The following is a 12410-nucleotide window of genomic DNA, read 5'->3' as shown; positions in this document are numbered from 1 at the left end:
ATTAATCAGCTGCCAAAGAAGACAGAACCACGCACATTGGCGAAGACCTCCAACTGAACATGAAATTAGCGATCAGAAAACAGAAGCTCGTTAATCAGTCGCCATTGAGCTCGCAATGGACGATTTTGCATCTAATAACATTCTTACTCGAGCAAATCCAGCCACAACGGTTATAACAAGTAACGATTATATATACTATATATAGCACAATATCAAGCAGTTGATAATGTCTACACGATTGAAATATTGTTTTTCCAAACTAGTACCGGTTCTGGACAAACAGTAAACAATAATGCTCTTCAAAGGCCAAAGGAGTTAGTTATTGCCACCGAAGAGGTAACCCAGGGAAGATCCACCGCCAGGGGCAGAGTGAACCTTGGTAGAAGGCCGATCCTGTACCCAGAGAAAATTGATGCTTAACGATTTTGTTTAGCAATAACATGTATACAAATTTAGCTCATGTACAGAGAAGAAACTGAGATAATAAGTGAACAATAATTAAGCATATTAATAAATAGATAAAAAAAAAGGTGAAAATGGGCTACGAGCATCGTTGTTCAATGACCTAAAATGCAATTTGGATCTCCTACTACCCACTACCCACATGAAACTACAGCTGTACATTGGGAACATCTCTCCCCACGAATGGAAGCATGCAAATAAGGGAGATGTTCTCAATGTGCTACTGTAGTGACGTGTTTCTAGATGCATGTTGTCAAGTGTTTCCAATACAACCCGCTCAACTAACCCATTTATTTAAGGGTTGGATTAAATTTTTTTTTTTTGATGAATTGGGTTAAATGTTTCTAGATGCATGCTGTTTTGGGGTTATCAACCCAACGGATAAAGATTTGGGACTAAAATGATATTGCCCATTCTTCAAACAATATATATGATGCGCCTCATACAAAATTTTACTTTATCATGAACCACACAATATTAACGAGTACTTAACAAGAATAAATAATATTGGTTCGTGGCAATTTTCTATTCTTTTTCGGTCCCCCAACACTTCCCCTTTCTTCCTCGAGACCACAAAAGTATAATCTAACATTGTCCAAACATGTAACTTACTACAAAAATTAATGGGCTGAACAGGTTAGGTCGGTTCAGTGCAGGTTCATGCCAGGCTTTATCCATTCAAAATAAGGAGTTGAGATGCCTTTGTTTTGGTAGGAAGATGTTGTAGACTGGAATTTGCTATGATGTAGTTGTCAAAGTTCTTATAATGGAACACTGGTTAAAACCATCCCAGAAAACACGCAATTCCAAAAGGAATTGAATGTTATTGAAAGCATTCAATATGTATCATAGAATTTCCTCTGCTGATAATTCAGACATCTTTGCAATGGATGAGCTATATATACTGTACCTCAAGGTAGTTTAGTTCATCTTTGCAATATGAGTTCTGAGTTCTCACTTCATTCTCAGTAATAGGTGTCAGCATTAAGGCTTCATTTTGGATAAGATTCATCAACCAACACAGAAAAAGGAAAAAGATAAGCAACAGAACATACTCAACTACAATCTTACCGTGATGAAGTTTCCACTGTTCTGACCATCTGCACGAAAGTAATTGTTTGCTTGGCTCCCCTGAATACCAGCTGGAATCTGCTTACTGTTGTCCACTGGTGCAGGAGCGGACTTGTGTGGTGGCCCATTGTTTTCACCATGTCCCTGGTTCTGAGCATCTTGGGAATGGTTGGCGACCGGCTTTGATGCCTCGCCACCTCCAAACAGGTAGCCCAATGAACTTTGTCCTCCTCCACTGCTCACTCCACGACCCATTTTCTCTGGTTCCCCTTTCTTTTCCTGTTATAGATAAGAATGTCTTGGCCCTGTAAAGAATACCCAATAGATTAAGTGAGTAAAACAGAGAAGATTGGAATCCATCATGCATAAAATAAGTGTAAACAGAAAGTTGATAAACTATGTTGGATGTCATGGCAAAATTCTAGAAAAGCACTTGTGGCAGATAGGATGAACAAGCAGGAGTGGATGAATGTGCTTTAAGATTACTATGAATTTTTCTCTAAGCATTTAGTAAATAAATCAAGCGCAATGATCTTATTTGGAGAATTAATTCACAGAAGAACATCATCTAATCCCAGTGGCAGACAAAGCAGTTATAGTTCATTATTCAGAAAGGTAAAATTTTAACTTAAAGCAAAGTTCATGACAATATCCCATTATGTAGAATTGAATCCTCCCTGTGGAAGCAACTATAGAGAAATCCCTGAAGCAATCATAAACTTGAAGGTAATTTGATTACTTATAAATACTGCAAAAGTAAACAAACTATTTGTTTAAAACTCAAACAAATTTAAGACATCATAATCACCCATGCCTTATCCCAACTGTATGGGGTCGACTACATGGATCCTGTTTCGCCAATCCATTCTATTTAAAGTCATATCCACTATTAAATTATTAGTTCTTAAACTATTTCTTACTACTTCTACCCACGTCCTTTTTTTTTCTACCCCTAGCTCTTCTAGCCCCTTCCACTTGTAACAAATCACTTCTCCTAACTGGAGCTGTTGGTCTTCTATGCATGTGACCAAACCATCTTAGTCTACTCTGTCATTTTATTGCTTATTGCTACTCCTAGGTTTCTACGGATGGCTATTTAGGACCTATAACATTGAAATATATCAAGGCAAGTACAGTCAAGAAAATGATTGCACATTCTTTAATGAAAAAAAAACAGTCCAAAGCTATAACTGGAAGGTACTGGTTAAGCAATTCAGAACAAGCATCAACACAAAATAAATGGAATAACTTGAACAAGGCACCACTTATCAAAGCCAACTTCTCACACATGGGAATGTTTTAAAAATCCATATCATATTCCAGCCATCACCCCATCCTATGGTGGGCCACACCGACCTTATCTTGAAGCTGCAAAAATTGAATCTTTGAGCAACCTATATGGCCCAGACAGTCAAGCCATTAGGCTTCTCACTTTGGTTCTTTTTCCTGATCATAAAAGTTTGACTGATCTACTTAGTATTTTTGAAGTATAAGGCTTTTTTGTGGATAATACTTCATTTTGTAATATAGACATTTTTCGTGTTTTAAGTAATCCTAATTGCTAAGCCTAGGTAGATGCAGTACTTCCATTAGCCAGTGCAGTACTGACCAGCGCCCAAATTTCTTTATGAGTCAACATTAAACATATCTAGGTTTCTAAAATCTAAATATGGCCAGACTGGATGTCAACTAGATGGAAACCACATGCACAAACGAATTTTACCTACTTATACCACATGTTTAGCAACCACTTCATTCATGACATATACCAGAAACAGAGGGAAATGAAAACTGAATTGGTAAGAAGAGTACAAACATCACAAGACCCCCAAACAGAAGTAGTACCATAATAGAAAACTCATCAAGATATAAACAAACATATTTATATACTGTAACACAGTGGTTCACAATGGTAATTTTCTCCTTTGCACAATATAGCATTACGACGAAAAGGTAAAGACCCGGCACCAGAAGCAAGAAGAGCAAGCCTCACTAGAAATATCCAATACATCAAGTTTAACCTTGAAGAAAGACCTAATACTACAATAAAGCTACAAAGAAACAATATGAACATGATAATTTGAATTTAGACTCTGAAAATGGTAATCAAGGCATGGCCTTCTACCATATGGTTATCCCAAAACTAACTTTTGACCCTCATGCAGAACATCCTGATGTATGCAACCGCTTAAACGTTTTCTCTCATCCTCCCCCCACCCCACCCCCCAATGCACAGAATCCGGAATCTAACTGGCCAGTAGGATTCAATCACAACTTCTAGCCTTGATTTGTAAGTCATTGTCACGCTAACGAAAAGAATCAACAATATTGAGACAACTGTCAATGTCAGCAACAATAATCAACGAGGAGATTAACGAACCCATAGTTTCCAGAAATTGTCCTTTTCCCATTATCTCATGATGTCATAGTGTCCACCCCCCCCCCCTCCCCAAACGTCCAGTTTCTATCTCCATTAGATTCACCGGTTACTTCGCCCCACAAAGCATGACTATATCTTACCTCCAACTCCGCTATCAAATCTCTAACCGATAACCGTCATTATCAAATTGTTAACAAGATAAAATTCAAAAGATTAAAAAACCCTTGAGAAAAATCATACCCTCGGATATCTTCATGTTACAGTATAAAAATAAAAATCAAACTTTCAACATAAAAAAAAAAAAAGTAAAACGCATCAAATCGTTATTTTCTTCAGGAGAGGAGAAACAAGGAGAAAATGCTCCTTAAAGAGGGAAAAATCTACTCAAAATGCACTAAGAAAACATCAGATCAGAAACAGTAGATATCACTAAAAGAAAATGCACAAAAAACGACATGATTAGAACCCTAAAAACGACAGTCACTGAGATTTCATTTCACGGCAAAAACAAGATCAGAAACGCAATCAAGAGACAAACCTAACCATGAAAGCATAGATCTGTGGTTTCGTACCTAGTTCGTCGGATCCGAGCTCGAGAGGTATCAGAGATGCGAGCAGCGGAGGAGAGTGAGTAAGAAGGGTGAAATGAGATTTATAAATTGCAAATGAAGTCGGGAGATTGTTTATAGGGAAAATTCTACTTTAGTACCTTGAATTTGGAATAATGTGAATTTAGTATCCAAACTTTTAAATATGTCAATGAAATATTCAAACTTTCAAAAATATCAATTTAATTCCTACCGTTAACAGTCCTCCAGTTATTTTTCAAAATGTCAAAATAAAAACACAATACTATTCATTGTCTTTTACTTTAAGACTTAACCATAATAACACTGAACTATAGTTAGATAGAATTAATGAAAGAACAGAAGACGTGAAATGATGAACTCGAACCCATAAACACCAGTGCATGTTCAGTCGGCCCATCAACACTTAACACATGAACACGTCTTTGTTGAAGCAAACCAGGAGGGCAGCCAACAATGGGGAGGCGCCACCGCCTCTGAAGCTGTACGAGCAGCCGCAGCCGACTATGCGGAGTGATTAATGAATTTTCTGGTAAGCGGTGGCACCTCCGCCAACTGAAGCTGTACGAGCACAAGAATGAAAGCTTAAAATGCATGCTTTCTCTTTCCGCCAGGCGCCAATCACTTAACCTGGGTAGTTCACCACAGTTGCATGTGGCCTCTCGCCTTCTTTGACAACGATGTCTTCGGTTGTTCTTCCATCGGTTTCCCTACAGAAGATATCTCTCAGCGCATCGGAATCCTTAAAGAGCTGTAATTCGTTGAGTTTTACGGGTTTTTTTTTTTTTGGTGAAAAAGTTTTACGGGTTTAAGGCATGGAATTCAAAGCTTTTACTCTAAAAATTTGGACAAATCTAGAGTCTCCATGAGCGTTTCAGTTGGATCCCAAGAGAGATCTGTTTTCTTGTCCTTCACTTCGAATCTAAGTCCGGTTTAATTGATTGTTTTTTTCTCTCTTCTTGGAAGTTCAGTATGGGATCTCTAATCGATTACCAGCAAACTCATCTAAGCAGTTGAAGCAAAGTTGGCTCCTATTAAGAGGTTACTTCCTATGGCCTCCTGGCTAAGGTAAGCAGGTTGGTATTAAGTGAAGCCAAGGATCTCAGCTGAACTTAGAGGCATTAAAAGCAACCAAACCCATTACCTCGTTATAGGAATTAAGAGAAGAAAATGAAGTTTTACCAGAAAGAAGAAAACAATTAATGGTTCTTGAGTTTTTTTACTAGCAAAGTCGGTAGCCAGCTTTCCATTACAAAACCTCCCTGATGCTGAAATGGAAGGGGTGGTTAGAGATCTGATACAAATAAAAAGAAAATTTGATGATAGGTGAAGGATATTTTTGTCTTTTTATATGATATTTAACGTTGGTTAATAATTCTGGACCAATTTGACATTTTTTTTAAAATTCGGGTATTAACTTGACAACACCCTTAAGTTCAGGATATTAAAGTGGAAGTTTTCCTTCTTTATATCGTTTGATAAGGTCAACGCTTCAAGGACTTGGCTCAAGCGGTCACCGGTTGGTGATGTGCAAGAGACGGTCGCAGATTCACAGTCACATGGGCCGAGTCGAGGCCCATATTGCGCTGTCGGTGTATGACTACGAGTACCTAACTACCTACTATCCTCTCTATGCCTCAAGGGATATATTGGTCATTTTAGGAAAAAAAATGAGAATTTTTGGTTATTTTTTAAAATTTTTGAGTTATGGAAGTGGGTGGATAGTCAAGTCAGTCCACTGGGCCCAAAGCAGTTGACGTGCGAGAGTTGTCAATGGGTTGGGTCCACCCGATAAATCAAACCGGCGGTTTTGATTTTGTGGTTTAATAATTGGGTCAGGGTTAAGGGTTAAGGTGAAGTTTTTGTTATTATTAAGATCTGAACCGATTATATAATTAGGGTTCGACTATGATATGGAAAAGATATGATATATGAAAAACTTCTGACCAATTAACTGGAATCATAAACGTAGTAGCCAATCAGATGTTATTTATCAAAATTCATGAGTGGGTTTTGATTGGTCAAAATTCTTCCCATACCATATCTTTTCTGCATCATAGATTTTCCCATGTAATTAATAATATATACAAATCTCATGTATTTTGAATTGTATTATTTTCATATAAGGGTTCAAATATAATATCCAAAAAATAACTAACTGATAAATTGGAATCTAAAACATGGTGGCGAATAAAGTATTTTTTATAAAAATTCATGGATGGGTTTTGGTTGATCAAAACTCTTTCTATACCATGTATTTTTAGCATCATAGATTTTTCCTATAAATAATTATATAGATTTCAAGTACAAATTTGAATATCTTATTGAATATCCAATTCAAGTTGAACTGTAATAAAAAATTATGATATAATATAAATAACATATTATAATAAATAATATATAGAATATATGTATATAATATATAATATTGCATAATTGACAGATCATATCAGGTCATGGCTAGGGGTGAGCAAGAAAAACCAAAAAACTGAACTGATCGAAACCGAACCAAAAATTCGATTAACCAAACCAATTGGTTCGGTATTTAAAAAACCGAAGGTATCGATTTAGTTTCAATTAATCAAAATAGAAAACCGACAGTTAACTAAACCAATCGGTATACATATATTTATATATTTTATGTATATCATACATATATATTACATTTTTTATACATTATAAATTAATAAATATGCATTATATATATAAATATATATGTTTATAATATATACTATATAATTTATTATTTAAAATATAATATTTTATATATATTTGTAGTGTTTTACTATATATTTATATATGTATTTTTTATAATATATTGTAAATAATAAAAAACTAACGAACCGAACTGGTCAACTAGTTAATCAATCGGCTTTGGTTACCGATTTTCCAAAATTAAGCCCACAATGCACCCTTAGTCGTGGCAAGTAGGAATGGGTATATCAGAATCCGATCAAAACCGGTAACCCTGATTCAGTTTCAAAAATAAGCCCACAGTGCACCCCTAGTTGTGGCAAATAGGAATGGGTATATCAGAATTTGATCCATTAACTAAAGAGATGGAGGTTTTCAATCCAATTCGATTTGTTAGGATCAAGGGACGTATTTGAATCCTACTCTTATCGGATTCGAATTCAAGTCAAATCTGATCTAACTTATTTGTAGCCCTAACTTAATATTCCCGATTAATAATTGGTTTGCTTCTGGATTTAATTTATTTAACCGATTAATACCTGTTCAGTTAAAAAAAAAAAAAATAATAACTGATTCAAGACTGGTTCACCCTGTTTCGATCCAGACCCAATCCATCGACATGCTTTACTGCCGGCAGGCTGGCACCAATTGGTTCCAAGTAGAAGTAGGGTGTTCTATTATCTCCTTTAAGTAATGAATCATGAGGGGGCGCAACTATCAGCTCTTTCTTCTTCTCTTTTTTAGTTTTTTCTGGTAAGGTGGAACTAACTTTAAGAACTAATATAATAATAAAATTTGTAGAAACTTTTGATTCCACCAATCACCATTAACTGCAGTTCAATATCAAACTTCAATCCTGAATTCTCCATTTGAATCATGCTCAGAATTTCCTTTGAAAAAAAAAAATCTTTGGGCTCAGTTTGAAAGGAGTACAAATGTAAATATGTACGATGTAAATACATACAAAATATAAGATTTTGCACTCTACATATTTGTATTTATACTCCTTCCAACTCAACCTTAATGATTCTCATGAAAAGAAAGAGAGAGGAGAGATTTTTAGCAAAGCAAGAGCATTTGTGATATTGTAGATGTGAGTTGGGAATATGATGCAAGTGTTTGGTATCCAAAACATAGTTTAGGATTATTTATTTATTTATTTATTTATTTATTATTATTATTATTATTGATGTTGTTATTGTTATTGTCGTTATTATCTTGAAAGCATCATTGGAATCTTATCCATTGGTTGAATGAGTGCAGATACAAATCAATTAAGGCTGAAATCAATCCGCTTTGTATTCACCAACCTTCAATGCAAAGTTTGAAAACAAATTTTGCTTTCATTTGGAGTAGGAAAAAAATAGAGTAATACATTTTTTCATTCACCAAACACAGCAAGGATATGTTTGGATAAGATGCGTGGAAATGGAAATAGACATAACAAAACTCCAAAATCCAAATGAAAGAGCCATCTTGATTGGACTGTCTACAAAGCCTGTACTTGTCACGTGCCACGGAAGAAGAATGATACATGGGTCCCACTTCAAAGGGTGAGTGCACCAAAAACCAGAAACCAGCATGATCATTTGACTTTTGGGCCTTAACTTCATAGCTACTAGTAATTCTAATTTCTAACCAACATTTTCTCCACTGGACAAATATATGCAATTGACAGAACATACCTTAAACATGAGTTTTATATCAAGGAATTGTGCCGTCCGATGAAGGGTCCACCTAGTTGAACAAGCCCGTGAAAGCCCATTGGACTGAAGCGTAGATAAGTACAGGACCATCCATAAATATTAGATCATTTAATCAAATAAAAGTTTAAGTAGTTAGGTGAGGTCTGAAAAGTTTCTTATTTTTGTTTTCAGATTTTGTATATATTACCTTAGTATTATGTAATGAATCCATTCTACATGATTTTTTTTTTTTAAAGAGGTATGCTAGGTTTTTTTGACAGGCTACGCAATGGGGGTAGTCCATCCCTCATTCCCTTTACCCCCAAACCTGGTGTAATGGGACTTGATCCTGGGTCTCCGCTGCATAACAGCAGAAATCCCACCACCCATTTGGTTGCAAGTCGCAACATGGATCGATCATTTGGCCAATACAACCCTTCTGCCATGTAGGAAAAACCATTAGATTGTTCACATGTTTTAATCCTCAAATTTGTATCAGTTCTACGCCCTTAAAGATTCAAACTATTAGAAGTATAAAGAGTATGAAAAGTCAATTTTAAGTAACATATTAAGATATATTTTATATATGGTGAAAAAAATCAAACCAACGTGGATATATTAAAGCTGCGTTTGGAAACAATGCAAATAAGTGTGAGTGCAAATATGCAGAGTGTAAAATGGTTCCTAGGAAAATTTGACTTCTTACCAAACAGACTTTTAACTGTAATGAATGCAAACATGAATTCCAATAAAGCCTAAGCTTTTTTTTTTCTTATCAAAAGCCCAATTAAATGCAAATTTATTTTTTTTATTGATGTACTTTTACATCTTATTATCAATGTAAATAATAATATGCATTGGTCTATTATTTGCCAATACATAAATGTAATGTTGCCAAACACAGGCAAAAGTGAACCAGAGCACAAATTTACCCTGAACCAGAATTTACACTCCATTTGCATTGTTTCCAAACGCAGCCTAAGGAAATACATACAAATCCAATATAGAAGGAAATGTTTTAATAATTATTGAAGTTTGATTTATTGATACCTTTGATAAATACTAGTAATTAAGCACATGCGTTGCACATGAGAAGTTTTTCTTCATATTAATTACTTGAATTTTAGATATATCATACTTAAGATAGAAGTTGAAAATTAACAAAAATAACAATATGATTAAAAATAAACTTAAATATTTATTATTCAATTATGACATCATGGATTTCTTTTAAAAGTTGAACCACTGATCCACCATCTAGATAAGAAAATAGCTTTGCTTTTGGATTAGTTTTAAATTAGGGAAAATTATACATTTAAAATTAAGTTACAAGTTGGAACATAAACCAATGGGGAGTGAAAGAGGAATGTTCAACGAGGGAGTGTTCAGAGGTGCCACCGCCTGTGGCACATTCAAACTTGGGATCCCATCCACTGAAAGGGGGATGGTGAACTGCCCAATGCACACCGCCGGAACATGGAGTTGCTCTTCGGTAGTGGTTGTTTCTGTTCCACGTCCGACACTGCTGGAGGAGGCCATTTTGGTGTTGGAGTGAGTGTTGGAGTTTTTGAAAGAGGGTAGGTAAAAGAGATTTAGAGGGAGGCTTTTAGAAGCGTTCCCATAGACGGCGCCAATTGATGGAGTGCAATCCGGCCGGTCTTAGCTGTCAACAAATTTGCCTCTGAGCTGGAGCGACGGGGAGCCTGAAACGGGAAAGATGAGAGAACTCCAGGGGAATCCGGTGAGATAACTCCGAAGCTCAAGTTAGTAATCTCTCAAAAGCAAAGTGTATACCAGATAGCGCAAAGTTGACATACCTTGTTTGTTGGGGGTAGGGGGCCTTTTATAATCACTTCGCGCACTCACTCCGAGGCCCTTGTCAGGTCGGGTATGATTACCCTTGCGTCTGTCAATTCGGGCGTCGTCCTTTCTGCTGGGATAGAACCGTCATTGCCTAACCGTCTCTCTAACTGGAGATGGCGGTGTCAGGAGGCAGTGGCAGGTGGTTGTTTAGAGTGCGGCCATCAAGTGTCAGATCCCAAGTCAGTCAGGTGCGCCGCCCTTGGGTACGGACTTCCTCGGTTTCAAGCATAGTGCGGTTTACTTGGTTTTGGTGCCCTAAGGGCGATGTGGAGTGGTGAGCGAGGCGAAGTCTTGAGTTCGGAGGTATGTATAGGGCAGGTCAGTTCGGCGAGGTGTATCCCGAACTGTTGCACGGCAGGCCAGTTCGGTGAGGTGTATCCCGAGCTGTTACAAGGCAGGCCAGTTCGGCGAGGTGTACCCCAAACTGTTACAAGGCAGGCCAGTTCGGCAAAGTATGTCCCGAACTGTTACAAGGCAGGCCAGTTCGACGAAGTATGTCCCGAACTGTTACAAGGCAGGCCAGTTCGACGAAGTATGTCCCGAACTGTTGCATGCAGGCCAGTTCGGATTACTTTTCTGGTTTGGGGCCAAGGGTGAGTTCGGGCCCATAGTAGGGAGTTCTGACTGCTGGTTTCTCCCCTTGGTGCTCACGCCTTAGGCTTGCTTTTATGCCGAGCTGTTTTCTTTGCCACGTGTTGCATAACTGTGAGGTCGGGCCAAATCTTCCTTCATCAGGTATCATTTGACTCAAACCACTAACCCACCATCCTAAAAATAAAAATTGTTTGATTTCTAGGTTGGAATTAAATTTTGTATTACATTTCTGTCATTGATAAAATTATTTCTTATGTATAAAACTTTTTTTGTTCAATATAATGAATGTGGAATTTTAAAGATGTACCCAATATTTAATTTTTTATAAACATATAACATTATATATGCGCCCAAAATTTTCTCTATTTTTTTTTTAATTTTATGATTCTTTGTATTTTCTATTATTAAAAATTTTATTATTTGACTATGACATCATTTCATTTCTAGGTAGATTTTGAATTTGGCATTCCATTTTTGTCATTAATAAAAATACTTATTACATTTCATAGTTATTTATTTTAATTTTTTATTATTTAATTATGGCATTATTTATTAATCCATTTGACCCCAAATGGTTGAATTGTTTATCCACCACCGAGAGGGAAGAAAATGGTCTTGTTTTCAAATTACTTTTCAATATATTTAATTTTATACTATTAAAATTAATATTGTAGATTTAATTATAAGAATTTAATGATGAGAAAAATATATCTTAAATATAGGATTTAATGAGAGAGAATAGGAAAATATTTTCATTTTAAATTTTACATTCCATTTCCATCATTAATAAAAATATTTCTTATATATCATACTTATTGTTGTTTAATATGTATGTTAAAAATGTTCCCAATTTTTTTAATTTCTATTTTTTTATTTTATCTATTTTCTAATTTTATTATTTAATCGTGGCAACATGATTAACCCATTTGACCCAAATTAATGATTTAATTTCATACCACCACTTAGATGAAAATAATATTTTTGCTAGGTAGATTTTAAAAGTATAAGCTTTTATGTTATTGGAATTATTAATTTATTAAGTATGGATTTAATTAATAGAACTTAATGATGAGA

General features: G+C 35.8%; 1 protein-coding gene across 3 annotated transcripts; it reads right to left on the bottom strand.

Annotated features, from left to right (window-relative positions):
- Positions 1 to 170: 170 nt before the first annotated feature.
- Positions 171 to 4539, bottom strand: LOC148854510 (protein SPIRAL1-like 2). 3 transcript variants are annotated; one of them, XM_088984292.1, is made up of 3 exons: positions 4452 to 4539; positions 1534 to 1838; positions 171 to 393 (listed from the first exon to the last, which is right to left on the bottom strand). In XM_088984292.1, exons 2-3 carry the CDS (start codon positions 1786 to 1788, stop codon positions 316 to 318), a joined length of 333 nt encoding a protein of 110 aa, XP_088840418.1. In that variant the 5' UTR covers positions 1789 to 1838; positions 4452 to 4539; the 3' UTR covers positions 171 to 315. The 3 variants fall into 3 exon arrangements, with proteins under 3 accessions (XP_088840418.1, XP_088840420.1, XP_088840417.1); XM_088984294.1 differs by having other exon boundaries at positions 4457 to 4539; XM_088984291.1 differs by having other exon boundaries at positions 4486 to 4539.
- Positions 4540 to 12410: the final 7871 nt, after the last annotated feature.

Source organism: Nelumbo lutea, chromosome 4 (genome assembly GCF_056320005.1).
Source record: "Nelumbo lutea isolate HS-2025 chromosome 4, American lotus-T2T, whole genome shotgun sequence".
Taxonomy (NCBI): domain Eukaryota; kingdom Viridiplantae; phylum Streptophyta; class Magnoliopsida; order Proteales; family Nelumbonaceae; genus Nelumbo; species Nelumbo lutea.
This window is presented reverse-complemented; position numbering and strand designations above follow the sequence as displayed.

Bases quoted from the DNA above. Each gene is read 5' to 3' on its own strand.
- LOC148854510 (XM_088984292.1), bottom strand. From the start codon at position 1,788: ATGGGTCGTGGAGTGAGCAGTGGAGGAGGACAAAGTTCATTGGGCTAC. The intron at 394-1,533 runs GTAAGATTGTAG...CTCTGGGTACAG, and splicing joins ACAGTGGAAACTTCATCACG to GATCGGCCTTCTACCAAGGT.